The sequence below is a fragment of the Amaranthus tricolor genome, chromosome 2 (genome assembly GCF_026212465.1).
Source record: "Amaranthus tricolor cultivar Red isolate AtriRed21 chromosome 2, ASM2621246v1, whole genome shotgun sequence".
NCBI classification, from domain to species: Eukaryota; Viridiplantae; Streptophyta; class Magnoliopsida; order Caryophyllales; family Amaranthaceae; genus Amaranthus; species Amaranthus tricolor.
The window spans coordinates 4,122,351-4,134,829 of record NC_080048.1 but is presented as its reverse complement, the minus strand read 5'-3'; the positions used below and the strand labels follow the sequence as shown (position 1 = coordinate 4,134,829).

The window sequence follows — 12,479 nt, the reverse complement described above, 5'->3', positions numbered from 1 at the left end:
GAAAGGTAAAAAAAAATCGGGAAAAAGAGCGATATGTAAATGACTAGAAACAAAGGCAACAAATGTAACTGTTCAGACTCAGAAATCTAAGACGTGAATAAGGCGTCGCCAACTATCCCTATCCCTGGTCAGGTTCTTCGAGAGGTGTAGGTCATGCAAGTCACTTTTAATATGTTCCTCCCATGTTCTTCTAGGTCTTCCTTGAGTTCTCTTACCCTCCACAATGGTGCTTTCGATCCTTCTCACTGAGGCGTTATATGTTTTTCTCTGGACATGTCCTAACCATCTCAGCCTATTCTTACGCATCTTTGCAGAGAGGTGCAACCCCTAACTTCTCCTTAAACTCCTGGTTCTAATTCTATCTACCTTTGTGTGTCCACACATCCATCTCAGCATACGCATTTCTGTAACATCCATTCTCTGTTCGAAAACATTCTTTACGGGCCAACATTCTGTCCTATACATCAAAGTCGGTCTAATTGAGACGCGGTAAAACATACCTTTTAATCTACTAGGAAACTTTTTATCACAAAGCACCCCGATTGCTACTCGCCACTTAGCCAACCCGCTTGTGTACAATGAGTAACATCTCCATCAATCTCTCCATTACTTTGAATTATCGATTCCAAGTATTTGAACTTGGACATAGACGCAACAACTTCTCCCCCTGAGGTCATCTCTGGTTCACTTATCGGTTCTATCCCACTGAAGTTGCAACACAAATATTCTGTCTTCGTACGGCTTATGCGCAACCCTCTATCCTCTAGGACTACCCTCCACTCTTCCAATTTTCTATTAAGCTCCTCCTTAGTTTCTGCGACTAGAACGATATCGTCAACGAAGAGCATGCACTATGGTACAATCTCCCAGATAGATTTAGAGATTTCATCCATCACGACTGTAAAGATGAAAGGACTTAGTACTGATCCCTGATGCAGTCCCTCTTTTATTGGGAAGGACTCTGTTATACCCACAAGAGTAAGAATGTTGGTCGATACTCTGTCATAAATGTCCTGTATTGCTTCTATGTATCTTAGTGAAATACCTCTACCCTTGAGGCTATCCCAAACGATACTTCGTGGTATGCTATCATATGCTTTTTCTAGGTCGATGAACACCATATGTAGATCCTTATTTTGCTCCCTATACTTTTCCATCAGTCTCCTCAAAATATGAATGGCCTCGGTAGTTGATCTTCCCGGCATGAAGTCGAATTAGTTTTCTCTAATCACCGTCTCTTGTCTAATCCTCCTTTCAATCACTCTTTCCCACAATTTCATTGTGTGACTTTGAAGTTTGATACCTCTATAGTTCCCGCATACCTGTGCATCACCTTTGTTTTTATAAATTGGGATAAGTGTCTTCATTCTTTTGGCATCTTGCTTGACATCAGGATGGCATTAAAGAGGTTAGTCAACCAACTAATGTCCTCTTCTCCCAAACTCCGTCATACCTCAATTGGAATGTTATTAGGTCCATCTGTCTTTGTTCTCCCCATCTTTTTGAGAGCTTCTCCTACTTCCTCCTTTACACCCCTAGTCTCATTGAGCAGTTGGGAGAAATAATGATGCCATCGCATTTTGATGTCTTCTTGTCTTAAGGACTACTCGTCCGCCCTCATCCTTGATGTACTTCACTGTCCCTAAGTCTTGCCTCTACTTAGACCTGGCTTTAGCCATCTTAAAAATATGCTTCTCCCCCTCTTTGGTATCCAACTTTGGCATCTTTGTACCCAGCACCACTTCACAATCCAAACACAAGGTCCGATCCCCCTTCCGTACTAAAGTAGTCAAATTGGGTTGCATGCCCACCGCTCTTGTACGTTATCAAGTGTTCATCCTTCTTCCTAAAGATCGAGTTTGCTATAACTAACTCCTTAGCTAACGCAAACTCAAGCAAGTTTTCTCGACTCTTATTCCTTACACCGTAACCAAAACCACCATGAACCGAGCTATAGATAGAAGCCTCCTTGCCTATATGTCCATTGAAGTCACCCCTATAAAAACTACTTTAATGCATATAACTTCTTATAACAAGGAATAATCGTCAATGAGTATTTACAAACATGATAATACATAATACTCGAGTTGAGAGTCTCATCGAATGCAATCTCCTTCAATAAGGATATGGATGTCGTCTTTCATACTTACGAAACCCTAATCATACATAGTTTTCTACGAGTTCCAATAATTTCAACATATTACTATTATTTAATACTAACAAGATAATAATGGATCAAATAGATCTAAAGAGACTAGATGTCAACTTAAGAAAGATAAAAGATAGTTGAACTTTATTTTTGGGAATGGGATGAGTTTACATAGAGAACCTATAATACCATTATCATATTTAAGCTGTTTGTAGATTATCATGAACCTTCCTATTTATTAGCAGCTCAAATAAGTATAGAGTGATCTTAGTTTGTATTTTATTTTAAATTTATAAGTTACAAATACAATTAAGTGAGATTTTATTTGATTCGTTTCAATATAAATTTTATTTATATTAACATTTTATAATTTTTAATTATTCACAATCAAAAATATTGAAAAATAAATTAATATATCAGTAACTCAATAAGTGTGTAAAACTAAATATAAAACATTTAATTAAAATAAGAAACTTTATGTAACATAACAACTTGCCCAATTGAGTGATTTACCGATCGTCCTCACTCATCACGCATGAATCAAGCCAAATTGCATCAATCATCATCTATGGTAATAGACTAAGAGGTGAACAATTGGATGATGAACTGATTTGAGTGCAACTTGTTTTGCTCTACAATAATTTGTGGATTTAAATAAAAAAATTCATATTGTTGTATGGGACGTTTCACCGAAAAACGCTTTTTATATATGAGTTAAATAACTCATCTAATACATATTATTATAATATTATAAACTTTAGTTGAAGTCGTTTCCCAAAAAATAACCTTTCGTAAAGTAATTCATTAAATAATGAATTAAGAAGGTGACTACTTGTACGTTTGACTCAATTAATTTTATTATAAATACAAATAATTTGGGATGATTATATAAACAGTGAAACAGTCTCATACAAAACTTACTTAATGCAATTTGCTTAATTTTCTCATCCTCCTCTTATTTTGCCATATTATTTTTCACTTATCTTTTCAATTATCTTTTCAATTATGTTTTTACGTTTGTATCTCTATTCAAAAATAATATATTTTCCATGTTAACCTTTTCAACCCTTTCTTACATTTATTATCGTTTTTTCTACAATAATAAGCAAAAAAATTTATATACTCTCATGTCTACCTTTCCATACCTATATATATATATATATATATATATATATATATATATATATATATATATATATATATATATATATATATCTTATCTTTATATTTTTTATTTTAAAATATAATAGATGTTGAAAATTAAACTCCTATCACTAAAATGTAAATTAACTCGCTCACCTTGTAATTTAATGTATAATTCTCAACTTTAATTTTATATATTTTTTCATCATCATCTTCATTATGCTCAATATTATGCTCGAGAGCAACGTCTGGGTGAGGAAAGGTAACCAATAATTATATCCATAATCTCTTCACAAGAAGATTAGAGGAAAGCGGTTGATTTTAACCCAAAAAAAAGCCTTATTATATTTTTTATTATTAATTATTAAGTATTATTTGGCCATAACCATTTCTGTTGATGGTTATTTCATTGTTGTCTCTAAAAAGTCGTTTGTCATACCCTTTTGGTCAAAAGAATCAAACCGGTCTCCAAATTGGATCTCCAGCTGACCGGAGAAGATGGATAGGTTTAACAATCGCCGGGTTAAACTCAGCGATTCAGAACCTCCGCCGTCCGATGTAAATCCGCCGCCGAATCTGGAGCCGTTCATGGGTGTGAAAACAAGACGGTTGGCTTCCTTGCACAGAGATTATACAGGAGATTATCTCGATGTTTCTTCTAACCCTTACCTTTTGAAAATTCTTGACAAACAAGGTATCACAAATCTATATAATGCCTACTTTTTTTAATTGTATTTTTAAAGTTTAAATGCTCTTAATTCTTGTTTAATTGTAACTCTGATTGGTTATTGGTTAATATTATTTGGATAAATATGTTATTTGATTGTGTTTCTCGGTAATGTAACTCTCAAAATTTTACAATGCCATAATTTTGATTACATTAACTAGAAGAACATCAGTTCTAGTAGTTGTCCAATCAATTTTACATTTGCTTTGATTTTTTTCATTCCAATTGTACAAAAGTGTTTGGTTGTCTCTAATTTCATTGGAATTTTTATTTCCTAGGAATTACTTATTTGGATCGTTGTTTGGTTAACATTTTGTGGACAAGCATAGGAAATAGAATTTCCTTGAAATTGGAAATTCCATAAATTATCTTTTTTTGAAAAAATTTCTGTTCTACTAATCTTAACATTAATCATATGCTAGACTTGTCTGTCATTCTAGTTTCATGTGATAGGTAAGAGTGGAATCATGCATGTTATCCTAGTTATCTTCATTGGAAGAGTTTGATTCTCTTATGTTATGGAACTTTTGGTATGTAATTGCCATTCTTGCCATTGTTCCATCTATAATTGTCTTGGAAAATACAAAAATGCCCTTCATCTTGAGAGCTTGATATGCTGCCTGCTTGCATAGCTGCTCAAACTTAGTTAGATTTCAGGACCTATTAAGAGTGTTAGTTTATTGGGGTTATTTATATTGCTTTGCTTTTTTGTTTTATAGGTGATAGGCAAGTTCTCTTTGCTGATAAGGTTTTTAAGTTCACTAGCACTGGGAAGATGAAGAGACGCATTTTGATAGTAACTGACTTTGCGTTGTATGTGATTGATCCTGAGACCTTTTCTCTCAAGCGTCGAATTACCCTTTCCGCGGTAGAGAAGCTATATTTAAGCAAATTATCGGATAACTTCTTTGCAATTGTCATTCCAACAGAGTATGATATGCTGATGGCAAGCACTAGAAAGACTGAAATTGTTACTGTCTTGGTGGATGCTGCAAAGAATACATCTAACTTTGAACTTGATGTGATCTTTAAAGACAAGTAAGTCTTAATCTTGATCTGTTTAATAAAAGAAGTGATAATTTGAAGTATTTTGTGCCAAAAATCATGATTGCTAGTTGATTATAAAATCTGGACTGACTATCTTTAATTTATACTTAACATTTTCATATTCTCAACACCGGTGCTTCTCTGATCTTAATGTGAACTGTGAACTCCAATCATTTTTGTTCTTCACTTTGTAATCATGTACCTTTCATTTCCCATGAGTTTACCGTACACACCCAAAATATACAAGAGCTATTGGGTGTACGGGAAAACTCATGGGGACAGATGTAGTATACATTAGAGTTCTTAGGCTTTATATAGATGATCAGACAAATGAATCTGCAATGAATTAAAATAGGCCTCTAATTCTGCCTACTTTACCGGGCACTATGCAAAAGGGTACATCAGAAAGTAAAGAAAACTCTGTACGATCTTGCTGAGGTGGAGTATGCTGTGACGATCTAAAATAGGTCTCTAATTCTGCCTATTTTGGGAGTTGTATTTCTAGATTTCATCTCCACTTGATAATAGGGGGGGGGGGGGGGGGGGGGTGGAGGAACCACTTTGTGATGAACTTTCCTTCACTCTCAACTCTCAAGTCTCATTTGATAGCTTTGGCTGACCTCTCAAGCCTCAAGCTCATGATTCAATGTCTGAAGTGGTAAGGCTCGACCATGCCCAATTGGTGGCATGCAAGACCAAAGCTAAGCAAATGATTGGCAATGACAATCAAAAGCTCTTAGACAAATAAAGAAATAAAAAGTGAACTAGTCTCGTAAGGAATGCAAAAGACTCCATGCTATACTCCATTCTCTGACAACGACGCCATTTGATAGATAGGCAAACTCGATTGCTAACAAGTTCCTCTATAATAAAAACTCAACCAAATAATTAAATAATGGAAAGCAAGGGTTGTGATCCTCATGGGATAACTTTTATTAATTACCGCATTTTACAATCCACATATAAGCTGGAACAAACGATAGGGGAGTAAATTAATTCTTGATCAAACTACGGAATTAACTGAGTGTACGAGGTTGAATACGAAATTTCAAGAAGTAGAAAATGTAGTAGATATCATGAACCAAACTCTTACAGAGTGACTCCTCCTTTTGAAGGAAAAATGAAGCAAGGAAGTTCTTAACCGAACTAATAAAACCAAAAATTGGTTCATCATCACCATCACAACTCTGCTCCCCACCAAAATCATGCTTAAAGTTTGAAGATATGTCGAATTTCCAAATTCGAATAAAGTACAACACTTTAAGTAGAGGTATCTCAACATCATCAAATTGCATATGCTGTCAGCCCTTGGCAATCCTTGGAGTTCACAACACTTGGATAGATTAAGATAAGGTGCTAAACTGAGCTCAAGAGTTCACGCATTTCATTGTTTGACAAATATAGTTAACTCAATCACCTTAATTTATTGCTAAAAAATTTCCAATGCCTAGCCATCTTAGCTTTAAGACTAAACACAGAAACCTAGTTGATTCATCTAACTCGGCTAGAGGCCTCACTTTTAGAGTATTGTGGTATGTATGGCCAAGGAGGAGGAATAATTTCAATGCGTCCAGTCTCATTATTGAATATGAGACATTCCATTCCACAAAATCATGTGGCAGATTGATTAATAAATAATTGACTCTTACAAATTCATTTGATTCCGCATCCACCATCTTATGCTTATATTTGATAATCCAAATCACAAGATCCTGTACCAAGTCATTTATCACCAATTTGCCTTATAATAGCCATAAGCATTACAAAATAATCCTTAACTTAGCAAACTATAAACATATTCTCTCCCAACATCTTCTAAGGTTTGATTTTTGTCTTGTGACTCACTATATATTTCAAAGCCATTCAAAGGCAAATCATATATTATTGAACAAAAACAAACGTCTTTGGGAATAAGGAACAATTTGAAACATAATGTTTCAATTTAAGTTGTTCAAAGCTACATTTAAGAGTATGTTTAATACTATGACCATTAGATGTAAAATGCACAAGTTGACATTAAAAGTTTGTAATTCTCAAATTGTATGTATCTCTAGCTATTGTCAATGTTCCAATGTTCAGTTGTACTACTTTATATAGAAAGGGAATCTTTAGACACATGTTTGCAAGCTCCTCTCCAATTTGGCTCTTTACGTGCGGTAAAAGATATTTGTCTGAAGAGAAGCTATGAATCATCATCTTTATTAAATCGGTTGATGGAGTCAATAACATCTAATTTCTTTGTATCACGTGTAGTAAGGAGTCCCTGGCTCCGATGAGCCTAATTCAAGCAGGCTTCTCAAGAGAGTCCATTTTTACCTTGAAGTGTCTTGATCCCACACAAGCAGAATTTCTTCCCTCTTTAACTAAAGCGATGACAAAGATAATCCATATCCCAATCTTACAACTTTTTTTTGTACCCGATTATTATCTTCTCCAACACCTTAAAATCAAAATCCTGGGTAGCTAAAACTTAAAACTAAGATTAAACATTTTTCCCTCTCATCATCAAAAACATACCAAGACAGTGTTGTTTTCCAACTCCTCAATTGCCAACAATGGAGGAAATAAAGTCTCAATTTAAAGCCATGTCGCGATGCTTACAATGTCTTTATCTTTGTTTCTTTCAATGTGACTAAACCAATGATCCCAAAATCTATATATTTGCATACTTGATGCACATTTTTTATTTAGGAAGATTGATAATTAGGCTACCAAATGGAGCATGATTTTCGCAATACAATTAAACCTCTCCATGATAGTTGAGTTTATGAGCATTTATCAAGGGAAAATTAATTTGGTTTGACTCAGAAAAGAACACAAGTATTGCTTTGATGAGCTTATTTTCTTGAGTGGCTTCTTTAAATTCTTTATTTTCGCTTTCATTCATAAAATCATCTAACTCATCAAGCGAGCAACGACGCTTATTGAACACATCTTGTTAAGCATTGTTGCAAGACTCCATTAAATCCCACACGTGATGCAAAGTTAACTGATTTATTGAACTCCCTCAACCTTTACAAGTCTGCGGATTAAACAAAAGATGATTCTTGGCTTCTCTTTAGTTGAAACGCTTTTACTTTGTAGCAAGAGCCAAGTGCAAAAGGTGATTAGAGAGGATACCGCAAGAATGTATCCAAAGGTTTTCTTTGTTATATGAAGTATAATTAGCTATTTAGCATAGAAACATACAATTCAAGGATTACAACCCTTTGGAGATATTTAACTTGCACATCTTACACCCTATGGTCATGGCTTCATGCATAATCTTAAACCTAGCTATAATCAGCTTGATGAGATGTTGAAACTCTGTGTTTCTTGCTATTCCTTATTTTCATAGGAGCTTGTCTTTGATCAAGAAGATATAATTTATCTTTGGATGACTTTTAGATATATTGAAGTACAATACAAAAATTAAAGCTTAGAAGATGTAGGGAGAAAATATATTTATAGATTTCTTGGTCGATGCTTATTTTGTCACACTTATGACTATTATTATGTTGATTGCTGATGAAGAAGTCGGTACTCGATCTTGTCATTTGGATTATTTAAAACAAGTATAAGATGACAAATGCAAAAGCGAATGAATTTATTGGAGTAATCCATTTACTTATCAATCTGCCACATATTTTTTTAAATAATTGTCCCATCTTCAATAACAAGACTCAAATCATTGAAATCATTCTTCCTCCTTTCCCATACATACTGTCACAACATTTTAAAATTGATTCCTTTAACCACCATAGATAAATCAACGACTATGTTTCTTTATTTAAGGGTCTTGGAACTGCGAAGACTTGGCATTGAGAAATTTCTAGGATTTTTGGATAGAGTAAGGTGTTTGAGTTACCTAAATTTTTCAAAGGATGAGATGGGTGAACTTTCGAGCTTAGTTATCTAAATATGTTCGAGTGTTGTAAACTCCTAACATTGCCCAAGGGCATATGCAATTTAATGATGTTGAGATATTGATATGACTAACAATAACACAACTCCTACATTGCAATACACATACAACAAAAGAAAGGGCAACAAAAGAAACAATTATGCAAGGACAATTAGTACTTTGTTCTTTCTTTGCTTTCTTAACTCACAATTCTTCTTAGTAGATGAGTTATAACAATTTGGTATCAGAGCAATCAAAAAGTGCTCGTCCAAACTATTACGAAAGTGAAATTCAAGAATTACGAGAATACGGATTCAAAATGCAATCCTGACTGTTACTCGCAATTTCAAGGAAAGATGGAGAGTTTTATGTGGCAGTCCTCCAAGAAAATCAATGTTGATCGACCTAATTGATGGCTGATGCTAGTCGACTGAAATTCGTGGAAGAGAATAGGGCTTCTTTGTCGCTAATCAATGTAGAAAGAAAGTCTATAAGTCCAAATGTAGTAGAGGAGCGAAATATCAGGAGGCCACATGTGGGATTCATTCACATAGGTGTTGGGAGTGTGGAGAAACAATTGGCAATTCAGTTAGCAATATAGTTGTGTTTATAGATTTCGGAATTCTATTGGTGCAAATTAGTAATTCTCAAGGCCATCTAGAAGCTAGTGGGATATAGGGGGGATATTATTTGTTAGCAATACAGTTGTGTTTATACATATCTGAATTCTGTTATGAGGGTATCCTTGTGAAATTTAGCAGATTAGCATAATATTCTTGTCTATGTAGTAGGGCGGAGGACATGTGTCAGGCATGATGATTGTATTCTAAGTGTGTTTACCTAGGAGTTAGGAGCCACTCAAAGAACCCAATACACATTACATAATACAATCAACATTATTTCTCTATTTCTGTTCTCTATCTATCTGCTTGTATCTTATTTCTCTGTTCTTTTTTTGCTTTCTTGACTCACATTCATCTGCAGGCTAGTCATAACAGATACATGAACTTAACAAAGTGTTGGGATTTGACTCATATGCCAACGGGGTTGGGAAAGCTGAGAAATGTTCAAGCTTCAAGCATGATCAGCTCTTAAGATAGGAAGAGGGTTCAATCAAGATTTGATTTTCTGACTCTCCTTCTTGGTAGCATAGACACTCATAAATTTCTCACCTAATTGTCCATCTCAAACCATCCGATCAAGGTAAAACTAAGTCAATGAAGAGGCTCAATAAGTCATTGGGGTCTAACTGGAATGGGATATGAACCCAATTGGCCAAGGTAGATGCTTACCAACACCCAGCCCCAAATGACAAGTTTGAATCAAGTTTGTCAATCCTCCTCTTTCAAGCCTAACTCATGCGTTGAGTTGGGTTTTTTTATCCAACCCCTAACTAAGCTAACTACTTATTAGCCATTGGAGTAAAGATGAAAACAAACAAGAAAGTAAATCTATTGCATTAGAGTTTAATCAATTAAACTACAACACTTGAGACTTATAAATGTAAACTAACATGAAAGAACCAAAACCTAGAATTTAAGGACAAGAAGGAAATTAGTCGAGTAAAATGCACTAGTTAGACCAAGTAAATCTAGTAAATCTGTGCATTGAAGGTAATGAGTTGGTGTGAATGAAGGTAATGAGTTTGAATCAAGTAAATCTATGCATTGTAGGTAATGAGTTGGTGTTAATGATCGACCCAGGAGCAATGCACAATTTCATATCCACTATGACAGGTCAGAAATTAACGACACCTGTAGAATAATTTAGGGTTTTAGAGAATCAGTAGGCACCGGAGAATCAGTTGAAGGACCAGAATAGTGCAAGGGAGTTAGAATTAGACCACAAAGTATAGAGATTTGGGAGAAATTCCTTCCTTAGAACCCTTTATTTCGCTTTACAATTAGCTGGTCCTCAAGAGTTCCAAGAACTTCACCTTTCGCAAAACATTAATGTTCTCTAATTTATATTAAGCAAGCTTATCTTTTGTCAGCAATATAGTGCCTAAGCTTTTGTAGAGCGTTGAACTGTTCTAATTTTTCTTCTCAGATGATGAACTGCTTAAATAAACTGGTTTGAGATGTATGCAATAAGTGATAGAGGATAAGGATGAGTGCTGAAGTTTGTTGTAGTAAGGATGAATTCTCAGAGAGCTATATGAAAGAGATTTTGGTGTATATTGGGGCGAGGTTTAAGATGGTGGAAACATATTTTGATAGCGATGGCTGGAAATTGGGAACCAACTATCTGTTGGCATATTGAATGTACTTGCTTACTTGTCATTTGCTAATGTCTTTTCATGAAAGAATCTAGAAAATTTTCATCTTAACACAATTTTACAAAGCTGAACTGACTTTTGCAGATTGGAACCAGAATTTCGCTGATAGAAATCGAGTTATGCTAATACCCTGATATTTTTGCTTTATAATGTTTTGCTAGCGTTTTCATTTTCATCGTCTTTGTGTAAGATGACAATTTCTATTATTTCTGCTGTATGCTGATAAGGGTAATTTGGGATAGTATTTATTTGGACAGTGACTACTGTCATTAAGTATACTCATTTCAATTGAGCGCCAGTGGATATCCTTACCATCTTTTCTATCTTTAGGTTCGAGTACAATCCAGCTGCTGACTTGGTCAAGGAGGTCCATTTTGAGGAAGTTGTAGGTTGGTATCACTAATGCCTTTAATCTTGCTCTTTCAGAATGAGTTTCTCAATTTTTGATCACGGTTCGTTTAATCAAATACTTTTCCGTGTGTTTGTCCCCAGTTGGTGTAAAGACCCGAATTTTAGTCAAGCGTGAAGAAGACTAATTTTGGCATATCGACTCGAAAGTTTCACGGTTCCAATAGTGATGAGGTCTTCACAAGTTTTCTTGTCAGGTCATCATGCATTCAGCCCAGGTCCTCAATACTAAAACCTTATACTACGCAATATGTTTTCATGTGTAATCGTACATCATTCTTGGCCTCATGTTTGTTATTTCAGAAAAACATTGTTAATCGAAATGTGTAAATGTACTTTGAAATTCTTAAAAATTCTATGCGAGGTTTCCATTATACCAGTATTCGAGAGATTGTCCTCTGCTGGTGTAGTCTTTTTCAAATATTTGATCTCATTTTGGTTTGCGAGCATATAATGATGCAGTACACACGCTATACACAGTAAACAACTGGAAAACCATCAACTATCAATTTTGAGACATGAGCATTGAGCAACACCGGCTGTTAAGAAACCAAAATAGATGAATTTGGTATGTTAGTAAGAATTTCGATTTATGGAAAGTATTATAGATATATACTACTATGTCCCTGTGTACCCAACACTGCAAGAACTTGATACTTATGTGCTGAACCATACAAAAGTTTGTTTGTACTGTAAACTTTCTGAGCTCATTTAGAGCTATCCTACGATCCTATTTGTGTTGAATAAAAATGAATGGTGTTTATATCGAGCTATGTTCATCAATTAAAAAGGCAAAACGAAATGAAAATTTATAGTGTTCATAGGTGTTTTGGTAACTTACGAT

At 34.7% G+C, this 12,479-nt stretch overlaps 2 protein-coding genes across 2 annotated transcripts; one reads left to right on the top strand and one right to left on the bottom strand.

The window, feature by feature from the left end:
• Window positions 1–78: 78 nt before the first annotated feature.
• On the bottom strand, window positions 79–848 carry LOC130805412 (uncharacterized). The gene is made up of 3 exons (XM_057670190.1): window positions 550–848; window positions 367–457; window positions 79–267 (listed from the first exon to the last, which is right to left on the bottom strand). The coding sequence occupies exons 1-3, from the start codon at window positions 846–848 to the stop codon at window positions 79–81; spliced, it is 579 nt and encodes a 192-aa protein (XP_057526173.1).
• Window positions 849–3,623: 2,775 nt separating this feature from the next.
• LOC130805084 (uncharacterized) lies at window positions 3,624–12,017 on the top strand. The gene is made up of 4 exons (XM_057669703.1): window positions 3,624–3,986; window positions 4,739–5,057; window positions 11,558–11,616; window positions 11,720–12,017. The coding sequence occupies exons 1-4, from the start codon at window positions 3,791–3,793 to the stop codon at window positions 11,761–11,763; spliced, it is 618 nt and encodes a 205-aa protein (XP_057525686.1). The 5' UTR covers window positions 3,624–3,790; the 3' UTR covers window positions 11,764–12,017.
• The last annotated feature ends 462 nt before the right edge of the window (window positions 12,018–12,479 follow it).

Excerpts from the sequence above, each read along its gene's own strand:
- LOC130805084 (XM_057669703.1), top strand. The coding sequence starts at position 3,791 with ATGGATAGGTTTAACAATCGCCGGGTTAAACTCAGCGATTCAGAACCT. Across the intron at positions 5,058-11,557 it reads GATGTGATCTTTAAAGACAA|GTTCGAGTACAATCCAGCTG; the intron begins GTAAGTCTTAAT and ends TTCTATCTTTAG. Across the intron at positions 11,617-11,719 it reads CCATTTTGAGGAAGTTGTAG|TTGGTGTAAAGACCCGAATT; the intron begins GTTGGTATCACT and ends GTTTGTCCCCAG.
- LOC130805412 (XM_057670190.1), bottom strand. The coding sequence starts at position 848 with ATGCTCTTCGTTGACGATATCGTTCTAGTCGCAGAAACTAAGGAGGAG. Across the intron at positions 458-549 it reads GCGGGTTGGCTAAGTGGCGA|GACAGAATGTTGGCCCGTAA; the intron begins GTAGCAATCGGG and ends TTTGATGTATAG. Across the intron at positions 268-366 it reads GGATGTGTGGACACACAAAG|AGAAAAACATATAACGCCTC; the intron begins GTAGATAGAATT and ends GGACATGTCCAG.